Source organism: Anguilla rostrata, chromosome 6 (assembly GCF_018555375.3).
Source record: "Anguilla rostrata isolate EN2019 chromosome 6, ASM1855537v3, whole genome shotgun sequence".
NCBI lineage: Eukaryota > Metazoa > Chordata > Actinopteri > Anguilliformes > Anguillidae > Anguilla > Anguilla rostrata.
The window spans coordinates 48,780,187-48,806,385 of NC_057938.1; the positions used below are offsets into that span (position 1 = coordinate 48,780,187).

The following is a 26,199-nucleotide window of genomic DNA, read 5'->3' on the forward strand; positions in this document are numbered from 1 at the left end:
GCTAAATGAATCTATATGGAAAAAAGTATACAATAATAATTATTAAAAAATAACCCAGTGTACCCTTTGAAGAACTTAAGTAAGTGTACAAATTGAGTAATTAGAAAACATCCTAATACTCAGAGGACAACAACAACTAGCACACATCGGTACAACACATATATCAATGCATTAGCACATGTAGTAGTCAGTATAGATTCATACTGTTACAGGAAACATTTATTAAACCCTAAATAATGCATGTTACAAAGATGTTTTTGTAGATTAAATTAATGATACACTAATGAATATTATTAATAGGGCAATATAGAAGCAAAACTGAATTTTTTTCATTTATACAGTAAATTTCACATTAATGTAATAATAATTTGGTAGATACCGTACCCCTTTAAAACAAAAAAACTGAAGATAGTATTCTTCGTGCACAATATATTTAATGCATTTCAAAATGTAATGCATAAAAAAGCCATGGATGGAACAGAAGATTTGGACAGCCTCAGAGTTAAATAAAATTGCTTTTTAAGATTGCTACTCTCTGTATTTGTAAAAGGATACAGACTATGACTAAAAAATGACAGACCCCCCCTTTGGGAAAATATAATTATTCTCAGAGCTCTTAATAAAAAAACCGTCATTCACGCAAGGTATATCACATTTCAAACCTAATTCAAACAGAATATAAAAGACCTGAATGGATTTGATTATTAAAAAGTGACCCAGAAGAAAAGCTATCTGAAAGTGAGAGAGAACATAGCTATTGTACATTGTTAGAAACTGATAGTGTTTAGGTCCATTTTAACAGTGGTGGTGATGGAATCAGTTTTTTTAAAATGTGAATAGGTTTAGTGTTTTGTCCTCCTTCAATATTTACCAAAAACCGTTCTTAAAAAGAAAACAGTGTTCAGGTGTGCCTTTTTCAGCAGTAAAATAATATAGCCTGTCGTGTATCAAGCAAGAGCTAATCTAGAAGTAACCTGTTTTCTCTTCTGTTTTTACTGCCTTCAAATTGGAGACCTCCCCCTGTACCGGACTCCCACACAAACACAGTACAGCTATTAACTGGGTTTTGGGTTTCTAGTAAAATACCAACTTTGTAGACAAACTTGACCATTGTGGGCCATCCAGGGTCAGTGCTGACCAATAAATAATTGAAGAAAATGTTCCATAAACTGGTAATCCAAATTCCCCCCACCCCCCCACCCCAACAAAATAAGTTACTGACGACAGACAGCTGGGGACTTGGAGTGCCCTGAAGGTCAAACATTATCTTTAAAAAAAATCAGGGATTCTATTCCCAGAATAGAAGCCCTTTTAGTGCTATCGTCTGTAATTTATTCTTCAATGAACTGGCATCCGAAGAAGCAAAGGGCTCAAGCTCTCCTTTCAAGCCCACGTACGCAAACAAAATCAAGCCCTGGATCTCGTCAGTCCTAACCCGGGCAGCGTAATGGAACAGCCGGCGCCCGCTTCGAGGAGAGGGGTCCCGTTCGCTCAGAGAGGCGAGGCACAAACCCGCCAGCTGCAGCGCTCCCTCCTCGAGCGACATCACGACCAGGCGTGCGCCGCCCGGGACCAGGCTGTACACCCGTCGGCACCAGCTTGGCCGGGGTCCAGTCCTGAACCACGGGCACATCGCTGCACAGAGGATCAATCCTGGATGCGCCGTTTACACATTTTTTTATCTGCGGATATTTTAAGCCTTGTTCTTTGCACGTTGTTCTTTGAGATTAGGGCCCGGGTGACAAGACGTTCCTGATGCTTTAATGCTGTCTGTCTGTCGGTCTGCCTGTCTGTCTGTCTGTCTCGGTCTGCCTGCCCATCCGTCGGTCTGTTTGTCTGTCTGTGTCTATCTGTCTGTCTGTCCATCCGTCTGTTAAGGAGTGTAGATTTTTTTTTTTTAAGTCACTGTGAAGCCAAAGGCAAATTTCCACACTGTAAGGACAACAAAGTCTCGATTCTATTTCTCAAGTGCCGTCTGCTTTGGTCTTTACAGGGGGAACAGAGTGCTGGTGACCTGAAAGTGCCTGAGAGAAGAGGCTCTCACTGAAGGGCTTTTTGTTACTTTAAAGTTATTGGTGCTTCTATAAACAGAAGCCTCCCCGATCCCCAGAGGCAGGTGGATTATGTGTGGGGCGTCCCGCTGTGATGCGGAAGATGAATCCACCAAAAATAACATGCTGAACTCGCACATTAATGAGCGCCTGAGAAGCAGGCAGGGAATAGGTCAGAACCTGGGTGGGCCAGGGGAGGAGATCGGTCTGTCTGTCTGTCTGCCTGTCTGCCTGTCTATCTGTTTACCTTGGCCTTAATAGACCTCCCTCATCTCTTCTCTCACCCACCCCTCCCTTCCCCCATACCCCCATCGCCTCAGTACCCTCCTCCGCTCGTCTCCAAAATGGCCGCGGCGGGCTGAGTGACAGCCGACGTTGGGTCCCGCCTCTGACGTCACCCCTCCTCCGGGGGTCGAAGAGCTCCCCGTTCTTTTATTCAGCTCACCCCATCCATTATTCATCCGCCGAAAACAATCTCCAGCGTCGGTCGGAGAAGAGAGAGCCTTCTCCAGCTTTCTCTAAAATTGCCCAGACCGGCAGCAGCGCTTGGCAACACCCCCCTCCGCCCCCCTCCACCCACCCCTACCCCCCCCCCCACCCCCATCACCCCCATCATCTCCCCACCTCCTTCTTTATTTGGTCCGATTGTCAAGATGATGCTGAGGCTTTTTAGCAAGACGCTGGGGCTGTGTGTCCTCAAGGTCAGCGAATCTAATCTGAAAAATATGTGTCATGTGCAGGGGGGAAAAAAGGCCTTAATTTAAGTGAAGGCTGTTTCCTTGGTTACATGTGTGCAGGCCAGAAAAGGGTGGTGTGTGTGTGTGTTGGGGGGGGGGGGGGGGGGTAGGTTAGCTAGGTTAGGCCAACGCAGGATTGGGTCATTTTTTCAGGGACTCAGAATATTCACAATATGGTTTAATTTGTCCAGCGTATGACTGACATCACAGGCATACTGATTACATAAGGGATCCGACGCGGAGGTAGTATATTGCCCAAGGCAATGCCGAGGGCAGTTTCTCTCTGCGAAGAGCATTCTGACCGTGTAATGCCCAGCCCAGAGGCCATGATCCCACTTACACAACGGCTTACCAGCACGAAGCAAGCCTTTTCAAAATATGCCATTCCATTTTAGTGGAAACATTACTTAAGTATTCCAGTAAACATACCAACCCCTATACTGCCATCACCGACGTTACTTAATATTAAAATTCCAGTTTGATTTTGAGTCAAAAAGGTATCACAGCATGTTTGTTAGCATAGATATCTAGCTAGCCAACGACTGTGATATATATAAAACAGGCTAAACTATAAACACAGTCAAGCGCTAACTAGACTAGCTACTCTCTGCAGTCGTTGATGGACATCAAGCTGACTATGCTTGAGCCGCCAATGGACGCATCCCATATGTGAGATGTGATTGAGATGATCATTAAGACTGTTGCAAGTATGATATCGTAACAGGTTGCTTGCTAGCAATGTCCAACAAAAAAAAGTAATTATTGTCCATGTATAGCTGGGCATGTACAAAAATAGTGCTCATCTCCCAGCCAATCAGAATTGAGTATTCAGCCAAGCTGTTGCATAAGGTACTATAGTAGACGTAACTAAGGTGGCAAGTTAAAGTCCCAGGTGGAGCTGTGTTTGCATCCCTCAGCATTCTGGCTCAGACGTTATAACATTGCCACTACATGGCAGTAACATCGTGAGATCATTAGCTGGGATGCTACTACGTCAGTAAATGTACCCAGGTGTATAAATGGATCCTAACTGCCCTAGATTACGACGTCTGCCAAGCAAATAAATAATGAATGATTCATGCGATTACCACGCTTCCTCGTCTTCTGAAACAAACCCGAACTCCATACTACACAACAAGGCTTCGGTGCAAACAGTAAGCGCGATTGTCGGGCAGTTCACCAGACACCTTCACCGGTCCTTATAACAGACAAGCCGCAGCAATTAGCTTAGCGCCAAACGTGCTGTCGCCTCTGTACGGTGTGGGCTGACTGACTCGCGGAGGTACAGCCAGCCGACCGCACCGTTCAGTGCTGGATTTAGAATCAACCATCTGCTGGATGTGCAAGTTCTCAAACCGCTCTGCCCTGACGCCGGTAAATTAATATGATAAAATACCGACCCAGAGTGTCTTCGCCAGGAACCAAGAATAGAAATGGGGCTCTGAAATGTGGAAGGCTTTGGAGATTTTTGATGACAGAACATTCTAAAAGAGGAGAACAAACGTACGGTGGGGAGGGGGGGGTGCACATAAATACGTCCTCACGAAATGAATCAAAGCAAATGACAAAGGTTGGGTTATATTTGGATTAAGCCGTTTCCTTAAATAAACGCAATTTAGCCCCGGCGAATCGATTAAGTGCAGGGATTACTCTTCCGCGGGGGATTAAAGGTCTTCTGTAAGCCGCTGAATTTATGAGTCAATATTTGACAGCTTAGTACTTCTCTTTGTTTGATTTATGGAATGCAATAAAGATGCACTCTAGAGGAGGGGACGTTCACGGAGCGCAGCTGCGTGGGGTTTTGACACAGACACAGTTCGCACTCAAGACGCAAACACCGTCTTGAAAACACAAAACTGAGCATTCCTATACATCTATTCCTTTGCACCAGCTTCAAAATTCAGACTCAAAATCCAGAGTCCCCAGCTCAGAGAAGCTCTGGCTAAAACGATCTTGTTTAATGATCCCTCCCAGCCTTCTGTAATTTAATGCCTACTTCTTCCTGCATGGAACTGGCAAATTCGGCACTTATCTCTCACTTCCCCAATGATTTGAGTAACTACATTACATTGCGTTTATTTAGCAGACGCATTTATCCAAGGCGACGTACAAAAGTGCAATACGGCCCTAAAAGAACCAGAACCAAAACCAAAAGCCACCTACCATTTGGCTACGGACCACCATTCACACACAGTAAGCTTATGACACAGCCCGTAAAGCTAAGCTAGTGACATCCAGCATGTTCGCCCTGGCCTGTGTCAGTGTCAACAAGTGCTCTTGCTGACTGCGTCAAAAAAGATTGCACAATTCTAAAAAAATTTAAATTCCAAAATGCAAACGAAAAGATGTGCCCAGTTTTGGATTTTAGTGCCACTGAGCTTTCTCCCAAGCCACAAATATATACAGACAAGGCAAATGAAATTTGAAAACCAAGTAAAGTCTCTCCAACTCTCCACGGCTTTCATTTACAATCTAAACCTTGTATCACAGTTTTAAAAATAAATAAATAAATAAATCAGTGTATGTACAGTACTGTATAAGTCAACCCTCTGGAGCGTGACAAATGAAATCTATCCCTAATCGACTCTCCCGTTTGACGGCTCGCGCTGTTAAATCTCCGAGACGTCAGCTGTCTGCCACGCCGCGTCTCCAGAATCATCTGTCACGATGCGGCGGGGACCTGTTCAGTCGCACGCCGCACTCACTTCACATCCCAGCGTCTGTGTCTGTGGCTGTGAGGCAAGCAGGATTCGAGCGGGATAAATATTTCAACGGATGCACCAAACGGCAGATCCTGATGCTTGATCGGTCAGATAGCACCTGGGGGTGACATTTCAAAAACAACGGGGCAATCTGCATTAAATGTTATTATTACATTCTGCAAAAAAATCACTTCTGTGGGAGTTAGTTAACACGTAAAATGTAATTGTATATTTTAATTACGGGTCCAGTTGAGTTGCAAACAAAAAGGAGTCAAAATTGATTAAATAATCTGTTTCCAACAGAGCAGTAAACACACGACTGCCAATTTAATTTTCTGCTGAGTATCAGTGTGTCCCGCTAGAGCCACCAAGTGAGATCGGAGACAGGGGGGTGGTTTGAGGGGGTGGTAGATTGTGATCACAGACCAAGGGAACCTGCGGTTTTGGCCAATAATATTACACTTAAAAAAATAATTTTAATTTTAAAATTCCATGTTTTTCAGGGTTCCAGGTCGTGTGGGGAAATCCTGACAGACTTGCCAACGGGACACTCTACATCAGGCCTGTAGAGATTTAGACCCTGATCTGTGGAATCCTGCTTCCTTTCCGTTCAGTGTCAGAGCAGGAGCGACACGTCGCTCGGCATGCTGGGAAAAGAAGGCACAAGCAGTCCTCTTTCAGCGCCGTAGCCGGAAAAAAAGGCGCAGGTGGCGCGTCTGAGGGAGTGATCGCTATCTCGGTCCCCCACCCCACCCCCCCACACGCCACGGCCGGCAGCTGTGCCGTCTGAAGCGTGGCTGACACGCGAGGTCGGGCAGCAGGGGGAAGAAAGCGTCGCCACGGTGATGAACGTCTCTCCCTCTCTCTGTGAGTCACCGCCGCGCCGATCTGCGCGGTCAGGGTTACGGGTGAGTTACGGAGACGAGAGCACGTTGGCCGCGAACAGACCGCACCCGCCGCGGCAAGCCCGCCGATCCGATCGGAAAACAGCCATCCTGCCGGTCCTGCGTCTGACCCTGCCATTGGACGGCTTCCTCTCTATCATTCACTTCCTGCCTGTCTTCCAGCTGTCGCATTTCGCCTCTGAAATGTGACTGAAAATACCGTTCGGGGGAATATGGCAGCAGAGGACACCAGAATTATTAAAGTATTCCACCTGCAGCTGAGTTCTGGGTCTTCATTGTCGCCAGTACCTTGAAAATGAAATCGCGGCAGTTCAACAGGGATCTGCATGCAAATCGTTTCTGTACAGAATCAAGGTCACACACATTATTATGAGGAGAGCTCATATCAACAGACAAACAGCTGAGAATATTCAACGTGTGACATCACAATGGATCAATGCCACACCTCCCTTCACTCCTGCACCACGTGGAACCAACTGGAATCATGACACTGTTGTCTTGGATTCATGTGCAGGGGTTACAGGTAACACACTACAGATCAGTGGTCCACAACCCTGGTCCTGGGGAGGGTAGGTTCGGTTTTGCTGTCACCTCAAAATTAGCAATTGTTTCAGACTCAATAAACCAGGAGCTGGGTCATCAGTGTAATCGAATGCCCTAATTTATCAATTATGTGAAGAGCATCAATGCACACAAGCAGACCTTGTGGATCTGCAGGAGCAGGGTTGAGAACCATTAGTATATAGATACAGAATGAAAAAAGACCTCAATGGTTATCATTGCTGGCAGGCAAGGCTGCCTCCTTCAAAGGTTAACTGATGTAACAAGAGAGTCGATTTACAACAGAAAGAGAAAATGCACATTAGCATAAGCATCCTCCATTCTGCCTCAGCAAGGGATGATGCATGCAGCCCTGTGTTTAAGGAGGCTGCAGAGAAAACACTAAGAAAACATGACAAGGCCCTGTACCCAGGAAGATATTTAAAAGCCTTCACATCGACACACTCACACATACTTCATCAGAAGATGATCTCCTTTCTCCGAGTCTCGGTATTACAAAGTATCGCTGTCAATTTCTCTCATTATTTTATTTACGACAGCTTCACTGTGAAGTTATATTTAGATACCTTTTAATCCCAGTGAAGAACTCGCAAAATGTATCGACTCTGTTTTTAGCGAACGGGAGGAACAAAATGTACTTTAAAAGTCGCAGCATTCAGGGGAAAAAAACCCTGTCTGTAGAGGGAAATAATAAATGGAACTCTAAATTGAAAATAATATTATGTGTCTTATTGATTTACTGACTCACAGAAAGCCTTTCTAAAAACTGAAAATGGGTTGCTACATTGTCCAGGCTAAAATGATTTGTTTGATTTGTAGAAAAACAATCTGGAGTGGTATCAGCTGAGGAGAAAAATGCGATCCTTAGGAATGAATGCCGGTTTAAGGATCTCTCAAAATGAAAAAAAAATGACTTGTGTGTTTGAAACATTCCGTCATAAATAAAAGACTAAAACACATTGTACACGGAGTTTCTGAATTCAAGTGGCTGCCAACATATGATCTCATATATCTTATACATACTAAATAATCTACACTCTTGATTGCATATCTGTGTTTTTATTTGTCTATGTGCGTGTGATTGCATGAATGTGTGTGTGTGTGTGTGTCTGTGTGTGTGTGTGTGCGTGTGATTGCATGAATGTGTGTGTGTGTGTGTGTGTGTGTGTGTGTAGGCCTGTCTGTATGCGTGTGCGTAAGTGTTTGCGTATGTGGGTCTGCATAACCAATTGCAGCATATGTATATTCTATATTATATTAACCCGACTGAATGCAATTAATGTGCTTTCAAGTTTATCTCCAAAGCCATTGATATATATTTATATAATATATATATATACTGTTTGTAAATCAATGTGCATCTGATTGTCTCACCAGGGGCAGTTTACAGGCTTTGCATATATTATTAGTAAGACCTTTAATATTACAGCAGGTGCCACTGTAATACACAGCAGATGGTGCTCCTCAAGGAGGGTCATTTCGCTTCTTGGGACCCTACTGGCCGAACCCGCAGCTGTACACAAAGAACACATATATGTGATAAAATTAAAATCCAACGTACACAAAAATACGCGTTAAAAATCACCGACTGCGGTCGGAAATAATCAGTCAGCGCCGGAATTCCTCGAACACAATTACATACGATGTGTAATTAATCGCGAGGCAAGAAGATAGGGGCCATGACGCACCTTCAGCTCTCTCAACAATGGGCTCCCACAGATAGCCTCCATCTTTGCCTTTGTGTCTGGAGATAGTCTTTATTCTGGGCGCAGCCAATTATCCGATACAAAACCCTTTAATACCTCAGACACAGACAGCCCAGGCCATTGGTTAACATTAATTTAGTCACAATTTATGAGTTCTAATATTCTGAAGTTTCTATCAGGTTGAGCGTTCATCCTCTGAACACCTTTTCCAAGTCTGATGCTCGGTGTATTTTCACGTTTCCTGACAGACTACTTAATAGATATTAATACTGCATAAAGACTTTCATATTAAAAAAACAAATATGTCATTGGTCACATATGCTACCATGTTACTGCATAGCAGGTTTTGAGTGGCATATTTGAGTCCAGGACCCTTGTGTGTTTTTTATTTATTTATTATTATTATTTATTTTAGCAAAACCAGCGTAGGTGTAGCCTAGGCTAAGACACTCATTGACAATGGTGGTAATGTATGAGCGCAGTGTTGTTGGGAGGGTTAGGGGGTGGAAGGCAGTTTTGGGGAAGGGGGGGTGGGGGGGGGTGCAGAGTGTGCGGACTGAGATTAGGCTGAGGGAGATGAGGGGCTGGATGCTTAGCACGGCCCAGACCCCCTTTCATTTGTCTTTCTCTCCCATTCTTAAAATGCAATTAACCTTGGCTGTCTGGGGCTAGCTGCCACAAATTTTTTCCAATTATATTTTAAACAGGAGGAGAAAGAAAGAAAAAAGAGTGGCAGAATGAAAGAGAAAGGGAGGCGGGGTCAGGAAATTCTACCCTTGTCTATTGTTTTTCATCTCTTTGGTTTAAATCCTTTTTTTTCCTACAGGAGATTAACGTCTAATGTGAAAACAAGTCCCTTAAGTATGTAAATATAAGTATGTAAATACAAATGTATGCACTGTGAAAATAAATATGAAATGGTGAAAATGGTAAACTGAGCTTGCACTGGAATTATGGGAAGACGGATTGCTGCCGACAGACACTCCAATCATTGTGACATCACCAACATCCGCGGGACTACTCAACAGTGAATTATTTGAGTCAATGCTGTTATTAAACCTGTGTCATAACAGGGTCACTTCCTATTCTGCGGTCACCATCTTGGAAAGATCCACATAAACAATTAGAGGAATCACTCAGATTCTGGGTTCTTTTGCAGGAAATGAACCACGAACACACAGCACCCAGCCTCATGAGCAATGTGCATAAGCAGAAATGATTCCTACACGATTCTGAAGAGACGGAGAGGAGAATCCTCTGTGTACAGATTTAACTCCCCATCAGCCTCGCGTTGCAAACAACTGGCTTTCAAACAAAGTCTGCCATCTAGTGATGCGCTACTGAAAAAGAACTATGTGCTCTTCTCACTTCTTACAGCATCAACACCTCTGTTTTTATCTCAACCTCACAACTGCAAAAGGATCAAATAAAGTTAGCGGCATAAATATAGCGATAAAACAGTATCACGTTAATAAAATTCAACACATTTCAAAAAAACATTTCCGAGAGAAAGAAGAAAAAGTACCGACTGCTTTTTGTTCAGCAATTTAAAATGACACATTTCAAAACATATTACCGCAAAAGAGAGTAATGCTCCAACAGTGCTGCTCAGAGACTTTTCAGTTAGATCTACAGTACAGGAGCAACCTCTTAGCCCAGAAATGGAATGGAAAATGTTGCCTTCGAGCCCCCCGAAGACCTGGTCCCTGGTGCATTTCAATTGAAAGATGTTCCGACAAAAGAGAAACGAAGATAAAACGGTTATTTTTACACAATAAGTTGTACCGTGCGGTTCAATCTTTTTCAGCAACTGACGTCACTCAGTGTCCTCTGCACATACCCAAGCGAGCTAGCACAGATTCGCAACACGTCCTGAAATGGCACGCAAGCAACATTAATGTTTTATTCTTTCATTCCACCGAAAAGCATTCTGGGTAAGCCACCATTTCTGCCATTCACGTTATGTTTGGTCTTCAGATCTGTCTTCCCATTAAACGCAGCATGTGTAGACACCGGAGAAAATGTGTGTGTGTGTGTGTGTGTGTGTGTGTGTGTGTGTGTGAAAGAGAGACCTATCTCGGCACGTGAAGAGTTAACTCCTCCATTTTCCTGTTTGCTCCCTATCCCCCCCCCTCCATGCTCTGTTATTCCCCTTTTCCACATAGACCTACATCCCTGGGTACGACACCCTCCCCCCTCCCCCCCCCACCACATTGCTCAACCCCTGCCCCTGTCACTCCCTGGCTGATTGGCTGATTGACAGGTTGGCGGTTGGAGACCGCATCTCCAGCTGATGGGCCTGGGAGCGCCAGGGTGCCCGCAGAGCACCCCCATGCAGAAAGATGGCGGGTGGCGGTGGGCGAGGGGGGGGGGGGGGGGAGCTGCAAGAGGAGCTCCTTCCCTAAGGCTGGTGTGAAGCTGTGGGAACAGCACAGTGACCATCAAACTGCCTAATGGTGGTCAGGCAGACGTCATGCACAGCCTAGACACACACGCAGAACGAGCACAGCGCTAACACAGGACCAGCACAGTGCTAGCAAGCCGAAGCGTACACGCACCAGAAGCGCTAACACACACCAGCACAGTGTAACACAGCCATGCCCAGCATAACACACGCACTCACAGTGCTACACAGACGCAGTGCTAACACAGCACCAACATAGCACCAGCTAACTAACCAGCACTACATGCAACAAGCACCAATAGCACCAGCATAACACTAACACAGCACCAGCACAGTGCTAACACAGCACCAGCACAGTGCTAACACAGCACCAACATAGCACCAGCATAACACTAACACAGCCCCAGCACAGTGCTAACACAGCACCAGCGCAGTGCTAACACAGCACCAGCACAGTGCTAACACAGCACCAACATAGCCCCAGCATAACACTAACACAGCACTACGCAACAAGCACCATGCTAACACAGCACCAGCATAACACCAGCATAACACTAACACAGCACCGTCACAGTGCTAACGCAGCACCGTCACAGTGCTAACGCAGCAGCCGCAGCTGCACTACCTGCAGCCCAGCCTGCCCCTGCATGGACCTGGCACGCTAAAGCAGAGCGGGCCACATCTCACACACCTCTGATAAAACCCTGCAGAGGATTGTTCCTTCTCCAACACATGCACGTTCTCCTTTCACTTTACTGCTGGGACTACATCTGATACATCTCTGCTGAAATCCCGCCAGGTCCTATATCTGTAACCTACCGATGCCTTGCTCTCCATTTCCAGCGTCAGTTACGTCTGATATTACATTCTGGAAGGATCCGCGCCGTACATTTTTAGGGAAGATGAGGCTAAAAGGTTCAAATATTTCAGCATATTGCTTTCATCGGTGAAGGGCTGTTGCATGCTGATGACAGTCTCTCTAAAGCATCACCACAGGTTCAGACTTATTACAGAGGATCGACCAATCAGAGCCTCTATTGTCAGGTGGCAGCCCATCCAAAAAACTAGCGAATATTTTAAATAGAAATTGATTGCGCTCTTATTTCAGTCCTTTGGGGGAAAATAGACGTTTGTACATCTAAAAACAATTCAGCAACATATTCATATACCTCTGCTAAAATCCCGCTGATTGCTCTTTTTTCGCATACCCATGTTATTCTTTCTGGCTATGGGCTTCATTAAGGTTTTTTATTATTATGAGGTGTATCAGTAAATATGTATTAAATTACCCTATTTTAATTGGGTCTTCTTTTGAAAAAAATGCACATTGATTGGACAGATATCCCCATAAAACTGTATAAAACTTTGTTTTTTTTTGTTTTGTTTTGCTGGTGCTGTTTTTTTCCTAAATTAGAGGCCAATCCAGCTGGAGCAGGCAAAACTCTTCACGCTAGAGCAACACGGTGATCGACAGGCAAACTAGACGGAGTGGAGTGGCGATTCTATTTTCGGGGATGGTTTAGAGCGCCCCCCCCCCCAGCCGGAGCAGACCCATGTGGCGTGTGGCTTCCGCAGCGTGGGGAGCCGATGGTGTCCTCCCCGGTGACACCCCCCCCCCCGCGCGTCTCCCCCCCCCCCGGAGGCGAGCGGCGGTTTCAGCACTGCGGAGAGCTCCCCAGAGCAGGCTGCGCCTGGCAAACAGGGCCGGGCCCCGCAGGTGAGCCGCGCCCTGCAGGTGAGCCGCGCCCAGCACAGGTGATTACCGGCTTTTTTCCGACGTGGGCGCCTACCCTCCGGGACGCACCGGGGCTATTTCCAACCTCGGCTAGCGTGCCAACTTCCTCCCCGAAGAGCAGGGTGCTGCACGGTCCCGCCCCCCCACCACCCCCCCGCACGCCACCCCCCCGCCCCTCCCCCTCCCCCTCCCACACCCCACAGCCACGCTGCAAGTTTCGCTCACATTAAAAAACAAAAATAAACATCTGATATTGCCTCTCAATAACACAACGACGACGGCCCAATTCTCCACTTAAGCGAGGCCCCACAGGTGCGGCTCATTCTGCTCTGTGTTATTACAGCCATTCCCAGGCAATTAAACGAGGGCTTCCTTCTGCGCGGATCTACTGCACGCTCCCAATAATAAAATGCTCCAGCATGTCTGAAGAGCTGAGAGCCGTCCCCTGCCCACTGAGACACAGTTTATTAAAAAAAAACAAAAAAAACACACACACACACACACACACACACTGCAAGCCGGCCAAGGCCATCAATGTTTAATTGGTTTAAATCGTAAATGTTTGATATAAAAGCACGGGTGAGCTTAGAGGCTCGCGGAGCTGAGAGTTGTGCTGTGACCTGACCTGAACCGCGGTCGCCAACGTCCTCAGCAGAGACGCAGAAAATGCAGTCGCCCGTCTGCACCTGCGTGTGTGTGTGTGTGTGTGTGTGTGTGTGTGTGTGACCGCTAAAACCGCTAACTCTATTAGCAGGGGGATGACAACTGAGCAGCCAGCCTGTATTGGACATCGATACACACATTCCCCCAGCACCTCCAGCAGAACGGTTCCACCTGCAATCACACATCCACAAACGGTCAACCGTGTGAGAAATGTTTATGGATAACGTCCCAAGAACACGGCAGTAAGCCACCGCTGGTCCCCACAAGTATAGTGGCGAAACCTGTGCCTGGCCTCAACACGACCCTCTTCGTTTCTGAGCCGCAGGATGCTAACGAAGCTAACGAACCGGCCACAAATAACACTGACTCTCAATGACTCTAAATCGCACCGGTAATGAAACCTGCCCAGGCATTTTGACTCGGAAAACGGTTAAGACGCGTCTGTTAATGACCGATACAGCCGCGTCGAGGTCCCTCGTGTTTAAGAGGTCCGAGGTCCAACCGACATTTTCAAAAATCTGTACCCGCCAGCAGGAACTATCCCTTATCTCTGTACAGCAGGGGCTTAAGATAACAGCCTGAATGTGGGTTGAAAGTTATGTCCAGATTTCCGGATTAATACTCACTGACACATTATGAGTCTTAAACATACCAATAGTAATACAGCACTTTTTGTAATTTGTATATTTGTTCACTGCGTGAACTGAACTGTGCTCTTGGCTAGAAACAGCAGTACGAAATGAGTATTGTGCCTTATCGAACCTGTGTTTTGTAGTTGTCCAATGACCAGGATATGCACATTTGTACGTCGCTTTGGATAAAAGCGTCTGCTAAATAAATGTCATGTAATGTAATGTAACGTAATAACCATTTAAGTCCAAAATAGAGATTCATGGTGGCTGAAATGAGCAGGATGCCTCTGTCCAAGAACTGAAGCGCACTGCTGAAAACTCAGTGCAGTATGGCACTGCTGCAATGGCAGGCACTGAACGGCAGCAGTATTTTCCCAGCACGGGCTCTGGAGAGCGTTTTACATCATACGACGGCGGGGGAAGCCCGAAGGACTGCTAAGCCCAATAAAAGCACTCTTGGCCAAAACAAATTATTATTCTGCTCTCGCGTCCCGAGCAACACAGAGACAGCTCAGCAATTACAGGAGATTCTTTGTTTAAATTGCATTCTTTTTTTTCTCCGTTTGATTAATATGTCATTTGGTTGAAGAACGAGCCGGCGGAGGCAGGTTTACGTCTGATCTCACTTAAGCCGTTTCTCCGCAATCGGGAAATGCCACCTCTTAAATTAAGGCGTTACCCTAATCTCCTTGCATTGGCAGGCTTTGCTTGATGCTATTTTGCTAGTTTTATTTGTTGCTTAGCCCAAGGGCAAAACTGTCGGTGGGGGGGGGGGGGGTTGTTTGGCTACATTACATTTATGGGCTCCCGATTGCTTTAATGCAGGAATAAAATAGGCGTCAAATTTTATTCAAGGTGAGATAATGGCTAATATCAAATAATACTTAATCTCTTACATTTCGCTGTGCTGTAGTGTAGTCACGAAAGATTTCATGATAAGAAATAAGAACAAACGGGTCCGTTTAAATAAAAGGCAAGAAATTAATGACCAATAAATGTAAGTAATGTAATCAAAGAAATGTAATCAATGGCCACATAAAGTGCAGAGAGAGGAACACAGGAATAGTTCCGGGTGTATGAATCACACACTTTCGGTTCAATTACAAAGAGCCAGAATTCAAAAGAACCTGTCAAAATCATTCAGCCCATCTATAATGACTGAAATCCAAGAGAAAAGTCAAGAATACAAATGAATGAATCACAGATCTGATGTGACCGGTAGAAATAGGCAACCATGCAGAGATGTGAAAGTAGCCTCATTAAATAGAAACAGCCCAACCTCTCCCTCTCGCTGTCTCTCTCCCTCTGTCTGCCCCCTCTCTCTCTCTCTCTGTCCCTCTGTCCACCCTCTCTCTTTCACTCTCTCTCTCCCTCTGTCGACCCTCATCCCTCTCCATCTCTCTCTCTCTCTATAAATTACATATTTATTAGCTCTCCTTGTCTTCACACAGTACACAAGAGCATGCAGGGCGGTCAGACTGAAATGACACGGAACCCTAGCAACACAATCACACTGAAAGCTTTCCTTGAGTGACCTTCCATTCACCTCTAGTACCAAAGGAGAGACCATACACACGAGTGAAAAACAAACTGTCCCTGTCGATAAAGGCAGAAGGCCGAGGCTTTGTGCACCTCTCTTTTACAGGGGCACTTCATACATTGGCTTGGGTGGGTTACAAGATCGATTCATAACGCAATGCCTGTGATTCATACTATTCATGACACGACAGAAAAAAATGTCACTTTCCGATAGGCCGGACGCTTCTTTATTTCCAGCTCACACCACCGGACGCACATCGCCATCGCTGTTGTTTACACGCTTCAGACGCACTTAAATCCCGCCAAATCGAAGCCGGCGTCAAGAACAATAAACGCGTAATGAGTAATGACCGTCGCGCATCGCGCTGAAGGGCTACAGCGGCTCACGCTGTCAGTCCCAGCTGTAATTTGTCACATTAAGGACTTAAGCGGCTGGGTTTTGTAACTCGTCATGGCGTCAGAAGCGGCTTCTTTTTTTAAATTTTTTTAGAGCCGGCCACCACGGACTCTGAGGAATAATTAGAGAGATTAGAGACCGAGGCTGAGGCTGTCCAGTCCGAGGCGACGAGATGCAGTCGGCCTCCGTTAGAGGCCAGGAAGGGCAGCCGTGAGCACTTCCTGTACATACAAGGTCACTCCCAAGGTCGTTCTCATCAGCGTAAATCCCCCTGGCGCTAGGAGGACAGCAAGGGTAAAATGCTGCAAGCAGTTTTAAAATGAACGCCCTCGTATAGAGGCCAACTAATGCAGACAAAAGAACGTGGAAGAAAACTAAAAGCTCAGCAAAAAAAATTGAATCCAGAATCACTTGAATGGCGAACACACTATTCTGATCCTTGACTTTCTTTTTTTCTTGAGATGAGTGGTCATGAATCATTTTAATTACATGCCATCTTTTTAAGGCCTGCGGACGCATATGCTGAGTCCAACAGCTCAGGTCCAGAACGGATGAATAATACCACACCAAAATCAGGCAATTCTTCATGCCCTTCATATCGTTAACACGGAAATGTTGACATGAGGGGAAGGCTCCACCAATGGCAAAAGTCTACTGAAACAAAGTTATGTGCTCAGTTAATTAAAGCCCATTCAGACAGACTGCCAGAAATGTGTTTGTTTTTTTTTCACAGGGTGCAAGACACCTGACTGTTTCGCACCCAGGAACATATTTGTTGTTAAATTAACTCTGAGAAGATTATCTTTACTTCTTCATGTGATCCCTCCGGGGAGCTGAATTAACACCGAGCATTCTACTGCGCAGAAACTCGAAAGGGAGTTAAAACATTTCAATGTGAGACGCATTTCCAGCCTACAGACAGATCTGGTGTCCTCTTGACTAACGGCGCTCAGTTTAAACTCACATAAATATTTCAGGGCGTATTCCGGGCCAGAAAAATGCTAAAAATGGCAGTGAAGCTGGCCGAGGTTGTGCAGCAGAAACTGTCCCAGAAGGCTCTTGTCCTCTGCCATTTTGTTTTACATTACGATAGGGACTTCCCAAAGAACTGGAAACATCCCAATAGGAAAAAAAAAAACTAAAATATCCAAACCACCCACGGACAAAAGTGCAGTCCCTGCTCTTAAAAAGTACCTCTGCAGCAGCCCCCTGCCCCCAATCTAGCCCAAATTTAGCAAGACACTTTAATATCAGTTATTGAGTTAATCCAGAAGGCATCTGTGGCCTAATGGTTTCTCCCTGCACTTTGACTTGGCCCGGTCTCTCTGCGAGCCCTCTCATATCCGACCAGAGGCCGACCCGCTGACCCGTTTTGTTTTTTTTGTTTTTCTCTAATTTGAATCTGAACCGCCTCTCTCGCGCGTGCGACACGTGTCCACGGCGACCACGCCAGCGGCTTACACAACCCTGGCCTCATGGCATGCACAGATAGCCATCGCAATCGCAGAGTTGGAGGCCTTCGATATTAAAAACGCGAAAAAAGTTTAAAGGGTCTCACCGCCAGAGGATGCTCCCCACAGCACTGCCTCTACAAACGGTTTTCCATCACGCTGCACGTCTACAATTTAACGTCACTGTCAGTCCGCTACCAGCAAGAAGCTTCCTTAATGGCGGTATTTGGGTACACCACGTCAGGCTGCACTTGCATGAACCCCAGGAGCATCCATAAAAAAAGACAAGACAGCCGATTTAAAAAAATGTGGACGCTTCAAATGATCTAAATTCAGCATTCATGGCCTAAATTGCATTTTTATATAGCTTTTTTTTTTCATCAAAGCATTAGCTAAGCCTTTTTTTACAACGTCTCCGTGGTGAAGACAAGAAGGAACGCTCAAGTGCGGCTTACGCGATGACATCACCGAGCTCCTTATTTAAGTTCTGCTTTTCCCCGTAATACCATGTTTTGAAAACAATGTAACAACTCCAAAAATTCCCTGCAGGCCTACATGAAAGGACAGGGAGACAGCGGGGAATGTTAATATGCTTTTTTTTCCACTGTAAGATCCAATTTTTAGTTCTCTCACCCCATAAATGTCATTCACAAGAGAGTGACCGCCAGTTAACAGGGCATCGCATTACCGAGATACGGTTTCTGCAAATCTCCATAAACTTTAGCCAACCTTCTGACAGGATCATGAAGAGGGCAAACAGGCACACACACGCACACACACACACACACACACACACACACAAGAGATTCATGAAGGAACTGTCCATCGAGCACTAAGGTTGTACTGGTAAGTAACAATATGCCCTTATAAAGCAGAATACACCACCAGGGAAGGCCTTACGCAACTGCAATGAAGCCAAGCTTTTTCAAATGCACAGTTTTTCTAGGAAACTTTTAGCTGTTTGACAAAGTAACCGAACCAAAACATAACACAAAGGCCGTGCCTTTTCCCCCTTCTCACCATTACGCGGACGTAGTTTGCCCGTGTCACTATTCCTCCTTCCTAGAAAACTTTCCATTGGTGTCATATTTCTAAAACATCTGTCTGGGAATAACGACAATGTGTGTGTGCATACAGTATGTGTTTGTGTGTGTGTGTGTGTGTGTGTGTGTGTGTGTGGCTTATCCATTTCCTTGTAGACCCTCTACAGATATCCTAAGTGTTCTGTACCAGTGGAATGGTATCACAGGACATCGAGTTGCAAAAATGGTTCATTTGTACAAGACACTAGGTTTTAGGTACAAATCAGAAAAATCATTGTACTGAGGTGCTTGTGATTCATTTCTGTTTGAATTGGTTATACCACAGATTATTTGATTATTTGAGTTCATGGACCCTGACAGTAGCAAAAGTATTGCAGTCAAATGCAAAATCAGACAGTAAGTGTGGGTGTGAATACAAATGCAACTACATTCAGAATCTCTTGTTTTTTTTGGTTCCACTATCTCAGTTGCTTATTCACATCATGTTCAAATTTAAGAAGCAGTAACCATGATAAGTTACTACAATGACGCGGTATGTGTGTGCAAAACAACTGATATAATTTTGCAATTTCATATACAGGAAGTGAACTCAGGACCCACAATGCAATGCATTCGTCCCAACACATACTGTAGCTCTCCTTGAAATTTCTTTGTCTTCGAAATGGCAAGCGAATGAAAGCACATTTTGTGCAAAACTGAAAAGCTGAGACATTAAAGTGGCGGAGGGCTTGAAGCGGTAATGACTTTGTAACGCGGAGCTCAACGATGACATTCAAATTCCATTCTGCCCCGTTGAGCACTAGATTGGGCGATTTTCCATTCTCCCCCGACAGGCTGGCTATTATTGGAAGGGCAATAACACCCCACGTCTATAAATAGATATGATTCATCACTCAGAAGTTTCAGAAAGGTAATGTTATCGCAGCCTATTGGATTGATTCTGGGTTGACTGAGAGAACAGCGCTGTTTCTCTGCGTGCCCTGCTCTTACTGTGGCCAATAGATTTACATTTACACTCCAGTAAATTGTCAAATGAGCAAAAATCACATAAATAAATGTCCTCGCTAACTGCAACGCCCCTCGCTACCCATCGGCAAAGCTTTGGCATTCCACGATAACTCCCGGTGACACATTAAAGGGTGTGCAGAAATGCTCTCTGAAATTCTTAGAGAGGTTTTGGGATTTGACCCTGGGGCCTCTCAGTCACCCATTTGCTTCATAAGCAAATGTGTTACCAGTCAGATAAAGGCGAACTAGCGCCTAGCCAAGGGCAACGTCATTATTTTTGAATTTGAGGGTTGCGCCACCACGGAGTGTTGCCACGGTAACCACCTCGCTGATGACGTGCTTCCTCGAACTAGCCAGCTACACCTTGGTACACACTCGTTGCTTCATAGTCAGATTTGCACAGCCGGTTTACCACTCGCTACTCATAGCTGTGCACTGAGTTTAAAACCCAAAAACCAACCCCTTTTTGCTTCAGTCCACGTTCCACATTTGGGGGAGGGTTTTTGGTTTTTACTCACAGCACAGTCATCCGGCTAAATTCTGCTTCGTGAAACAGGACCCTGGTGGACCAGTGGAGAAATGCAGGAAGTCAATGCGACACAGCTGTGCCTCTCTCCCCGCGCGATGCTACCGCCAATTACGCATGGCCCTGCAGGGCTGCCGGTCACAGCCGGCACCGGCACAGTCCGGATTCCATCACACGCCGGAAAAGTGCCTTAACAGGACCAGCCAGCCAGCAGGCCACCAAGCACATCCACAGTATGTCCTGGAACGACACAGGTCTTAAAATATCTGAAAATTTAAACCCACCGGAGGAGTTTGGTTGGTCCATTTAAAAAGCATTACCCCCCCCTCCCCCCCTTCCTCAGGCCTGTGAGATGTGCTCTCCAGAAAGAAATGTCATAAATGGCCCACTGTGAGCGTGCAGCGGTGTTCGACCTTCTCATTAGCAAGCAGCAGCCATTTGCAGCAGCGCAGATGCGGCAGCCAATTAACAGGCAGCAACTGACGTGCCGCGGTGTGTACGTGGCTACGCCGACTTCCTGCTTCCTGCCGCTGTTTTCCGAACGCAGCAGTGCCTGTGCCGCGTGGGTGCGCCGCGTGCAGTGACTCAGCCCCTGGGTCAGTCAGTGACGGCAGGACGGGTCTCGCTTCGTCCGTGTGCAGTGTGGACAGGTGGAAGGGTCACGGTTCTGCTCCTGCTCTCGCGCGTCATCCGGTCTTAGACCTCTATGTCTGTCTTCACCTACGGTTATGGCATGCGTTTAAATGGGATTGCATGTCCCCTTGTCTTGTGTTCGAAATGGCCTGTCCTGTATGTGTTTTGGGACCCTGCCAAGGACAAATTAAATCCCTGCCTGCGTGTGAAAGAAACAGCAGAATGATGGAGCTGCGCACGGTGACATCACAACCTGCAGCCTATAGCCATCGCACAGGGGAACAGGCTACGAGAGACCTGCAGAATAAAGAAAGTCGAGGCGGTTGTTCCGGTTCCTGAACGAGAGACAGGGTGTTCAGGAACACTGGCAGCGTAGCTGAACACACGCTTAGAAGCGCACATGCATCTGAAAGTTCACGTTTCCAAACACTCGTTTGTCCATATGCACAAAATGAAAATATTGACATGCTTACTGGTGTGTCACTTCAGTGACTGCTTCGAGGCCTTTCTCATACTCTTTAAATAGGTTCAGTATCAGCATCAGTTTAAATGTTCCCTCAAGGGTACACTGATTAAACCTGTGGAAATGCCCACCTCCCTATTCATTCCACATTCAAGTACAAATTCTGATATTAGTGATGACTAATTCTTCACAATAAAAACGTATTACCACCCTAGTATTCTTTCTTAAGTCAAAACTCTGACTCATGCTTTTCTGCAGTGTGCGCTGACGCAGATATGCAAAGTTTTTTTTTTTGTTCTAAGAATAAGAAGTCCTGGTATATTTCCACGTTCACATTGTTAAATCGAACCTTCTATTAAACTCATAGAATCATGACATTCCAGTACATTCTGCAAACACCAAGCTCATTAAAATTCTCTGATCAAATCTACAGAACAGAAACAATGGGAATCAACTAGCTTAAAATGTGAAAAAATGGTAGCTGTTCTCCTGATTGCAGTTATTTAACTGCATCATGAACCACACTGATCGCTGCAACACCGCTTTCTACACTGTTACAGGACACAGACGTGGCCAGGGGATTCAGTCAGAAGAAGATCCGGCTAACCTTACCAGGAGCCCGCTTAGCCGGGAGGGTGAAGCGGCGGCGAGTCACCACCGTATCCCTCCGCCACCCACTCTAGTGCCCACTGTGGGCTCAGACTCTGACTCAGTGACGGGTCACTTCCAGTCCTCCCCATGTCCGGGAGGACTGGGTTCAGTGTGTAGCCGTCGCCGCGCGTGAACCTCAAACCCCCGCCGGCAGGGCGTGGCGGCCCGGTTAATGCCTTCCCTTTGATGCACGGCAGCGGCGGGAAGCGGCGGGAAATGGCGGGAAATGGCGGTCACCAGGGCAAGAAAGCCATTCCCAGACGCCATTGTCGGCATTCAGAAGGACAGAGAGGCGGCGGTATCCCGCGGGTGTTCAGCCTGCCTGGCCGCCGTGGTCGCAGACAGCGGCTAAAACAGCGCGAACAGTCAGTCGGTTGGCTTACGCGGGCGTGGGCAGCTCTTCTCCTCACGGGTTTACCTTTCATTAACACGCAGAAGGAAGAGCGAAGCAGCAGACCGCCTCAGCCGCCCCGCCAACTCTGCTCAACGACTCTCGAGCGTTTCGGTTTTTTTGGATCGCTACCCTCCAAAGAGCTACGGCAGACACGTCACGGACCAGCACAGGGGCCGTGAGCCGCTCTTACCGTGCCCTCAGCTACACCGTCCCGCGGATAACTGTCACATTTTTCAAAAAACGAACACGCAAAGCGGCTGAAGGGACGGCACTCCTCTGACCCGCAGCACAGACGCCTCACTATATGCACATGCTAGCAGCCTTAGCGTCACTGATGAACAGAAGCAGCAAAACAGGCCCTGCGTAAGTGGGTGTGGCACAACCTGCAAAGAGGCGGAGCACAGGCAGCACACTTCAAAGGATCAAAATGGCTGCCAGACACGCCAGACCAGACCAGACTAGGCCAGAAGAGGCAAAGCGAGTAAATCTTTCTGTGTCAATAATAAACTGCAAAAGGACAGGTATGGCAGAAGAGATAAGACGAGCTGTTGAAGTGGACTTACCAGCAATTTGTACCCAGGTGGGAAGCCATCCATTTGACCGCGGTGTCTCGTCTGCTGTCAATCAAAGTGGGCGAATAATGCTTTCCCATCTCGAGCATGACCCCAAGGTCAGATTCATTCGGCTATTCACTCGTTTATAGAGCTGGGTGTTTACCGCGGTACAATGCCAGCCTCCCCTCCCCCCAGCCCGAAATCAGAAACTGTGCCCGCTGGGGACATGGTCTCCAGAATGCCGCAGAGGGGTCGTACACGGTGCCGGCTGTGGCAGACTAGACTGCGGAGGACAGTACGTGCCCGGCCACGACCGACGCATTAACACATTTTAATTTGTCGGAGCCGCATCTGCACCCATCTCCCAGGGCCACTGAAGTGAATTGCGCGTCCATTTTTTTTTTTTTTTCACACGCAATTTATGATGAGACATCAGTATTCCCTCCCTGAGCAGGCCCTCGAAAACAACGGCCAATCGCATTCCCGGCACACGGCCGGCGTGGTTTCGGCCTGAAGCCATGGAAAGTTAGAGGGGCAAAGAACCGCGAGAAGCATTTGGCAGTTACAGTTTTGGTTAACAGCTTCTTTTTTTTTGTTTTGGTTTACACTGAACCTTCAAAATCAGTTTGTTTAGAGGGTGCGCCACTTGCAGAATTCACAGGGTCATCAAGGCACAGGTGGACATGAACACATAAGGAGGAACATGATGAATTATTTCCCTGTGGCTGAGAAACAACCACCAAAAAAAAACACACAGGGCCAAGCGGTGCTCAGAAAGACAGCAGAACATGCACAAAAACACACATCGCGAGACACCGTAAAGTCGTGGTGTAGTAAAATTTGACTGAGAAGCCGGACCGCCCTTACCTTCCCCTCCCGCTCCTCGAACACGCACTGGTCCACGTTGCAGGCGAAGAGGGCGGTGGGCAGGTCGTTGAAGTCGGTGATCTGGTGGAAGCCGTCTCCGAGCACGGGGTCCCACGCGGAGCTCTGCAGCACCAGCAGCTCCTCCCCGCCCAGCAGGTAAAAGCGCTGGTAAAAAATGGCGCCTCTCATCTTCGGGAATAAATGCTCTCCTTTCATGGCTGAAAAGGAGACAGTAGGGGGAGACGTTTTGAATGGCTCGACGTGCTCCCGTGCTAGAGAAGAGGACACGGGGGAGGAGAACGCCCCACTAGTGACGACTGACTGATTCTCTGTAATGCTCCTGAAGTGAACAGGCGGCACTTTCCGACAACAGCAAGAGCCATAGAAAAAGATGGCAGTCATCGTCCCTTATCCCAACCGAAATGGAACACACTGAAAATATACTGAAATAAAATGTATTATAAAGACGTTCCAACAGCAAAATCTATACAGTAGGTACATATACAAATTGCTGCCACTCTGAGATATCACAATAGATGACTGATCTGAAATATATTTATCATTATACTTTCAAAATAGTCCAAATTTCTTTGACAATATATGGCAGTATATTCCATTTGCGTAACGGTTATAATTCACAACTAGATGCATTTTATATGGCTGTTTCGGATGGACTAATGCAAGTGGATAATAGAAGTCCAGAGGCCAGAGAGGAATGAGAAACGGGAATGCGCTCTCTGGGAAAACGATCATCTTGCAGAAGAACCACTCTCTCCGGGTAGGCACTGTAGCTTCACCCCGGATTAGGTCTCCAGATACCCCCCTCTTTCCATATTTTGCCTTTTTTGTTGCAGTGCGCTTACATCGTTTATCACAACATGCAGTACAGACGCTCTTCGCGAAGCTAAACAAGGAAGAAGGCTTTATGAAACAAAAAAGTGCCTCTACAAACAAAACTGGGGGGAAAAAAATCCTTTTTATCACCTTTCTCCACCCTCCACACTCTGGTACACTTACAAGCAAAAAACAACAAACGACACATTTGGGAAGGGGCAAATAAAATTCAACAGCGACGGTCAAACGAAAACCGTGCCGCTCAAAACCCCCGCAAACAGATGTTAACCCTCGTACGGGGGGGGTCACGCAAACGCGACCGCCAAAAGATCGGGCGACGGGTTTACAGCAGAGGAGCGCCCCCGAATCCCGTCCGAAATCCTGGCGTGGGCACATCTGTCCCGGTGACGCGGTGCCCGTCACGGGCCCCTCCTCGGTAATCAGCCCCGGCAGGCCTCGTCCGCCGGGTGACATCACCGTCACCGCCATCGTACGCGCCGAAAAAAAGAAAAAAAAACACCCACCGGCTATTTTAAGATCAATACCCCATCATCAGCCACTCTAACACACACACACACACGCACGCACACACGCACGCACACAGGGCTATATATAGATACTCAGCCCGCCCGGGCCATTCCGACCCAAAGTAAATGGCGCTAAAAATAGGGGCTAACAGATTAAGGAAGCGCACAGATTGCCAGGTGCTTGATTGAGTAACAGCGTTCCAGGGCGGCACCCAGTTCATTTCGGTGGTTGTCACCGATGAGAGTTGATGATTCTCTCGATAGCACAGACACGTGTTGGCGCAGCATAGAGACCTCATTTGTGGAGGCGGCCAGGTGTTTCGGGTGAACGCTTTGTGCAGCTGGAAAAGGGGGCAGTGATTTTGGATTATAACGATACCCAGTGTTCGGTTTAAAGCTCACCCTCCACGTGATTGACTTCCATGATCAGGCCACAGAGCCCTTGAGGATGAATCCAGCAGTCTGTTTCCATTGGTTCTTTTGTGGGTTTTTTTTTTTTCTTTATTTGCCTTTGACACCTGACTGCAGCAAGGGATTGTGGGACAGATATCAGAGCAGACTGAAATAACAGACAAGGACTAATGATGGGAATATTTATTTTAGGAGCATATCCACTGCACTGTGGGTGAACCGATTTATTATTATTATTTTACTGCCAAGTAATCTTTGTTATGTTGTCTTGGTTATGTAATCTTAAGCAACACTGGACATGTAACCACGCGCTCTGACCAAAAATAGGACACATATTAAATTATAGTTTCACGGTGGTCCAAGATGCTCCCGTGGTAAATAGATTATTTTCCTGTCGTTCAGCAAACCTCTTTTCACAAGGAAAAAAAATGTATCAAGCCCATATTGGATTCTGCAAAAGCTAATTAAACAGGAGAGAAAGACCTATACCTTTCTTCAGTCTTCAATAAAACTGCAAAATAATTTCTGTGTGTTCCTTGTTAAGGTAAATATGTGTTACTGGTCATGGCTAAGGTACGAACAGCCACCTGGCTATTAAGAACAATGCAAGAAATGAGCAAGAGGCAGAGAATACCATCCAACACTTGTTTGACGTTTAGAATTATGAATCTCTCATTGTCACGGATCCACATACACTTTCAGGAAACTTATTGAAATACAGACAGTAATGATACCTAGTTTGCACATTGGGTGCTGAACTGCAGTAGGTGCTGGTCTCATATACTCAAATGCACTATGAGTCACT

General features: G+C 46.4%; 1 protein-coding gene and 1 long non-coding RNA gene across 2 annotated transcripts in view; one reads left to right on the forward strand and one right to left on the reverse strand.

Annotated features, from left to right (window-relative positions):
- Positions 1–26,199, reverse strand: part of rcan2 (regulator of calcineurin 2) — a 60,041-nt gene that overhangs the window by 32,801 nt on the left and 1,041 nt on the right. Inside the window, exon 2 of the mRNA XM_064340230.1 lies at positions 23,623–23,840. Within this exon, the coding sequence (XP_064196300.1) occupies positions 23,623–23,838 (216 nt within the window). The 5' untranslated portion in view covers positions 23,839–23,840. The remainder of the gene's footprint in view (positions 1–23,622; positions 23,841–26,199) is intronic.
- Positions 3,544–6,649, forward strand: LOC135257478 (uncharacterized). Its single transcript, XR_010330661.1, has 2 exons — positions 3,544–4,162; positions 5,994–6,649. It is a non-coding gene; the product is annotated as an uncharacterized LOC135257478 (long non-coding RNA).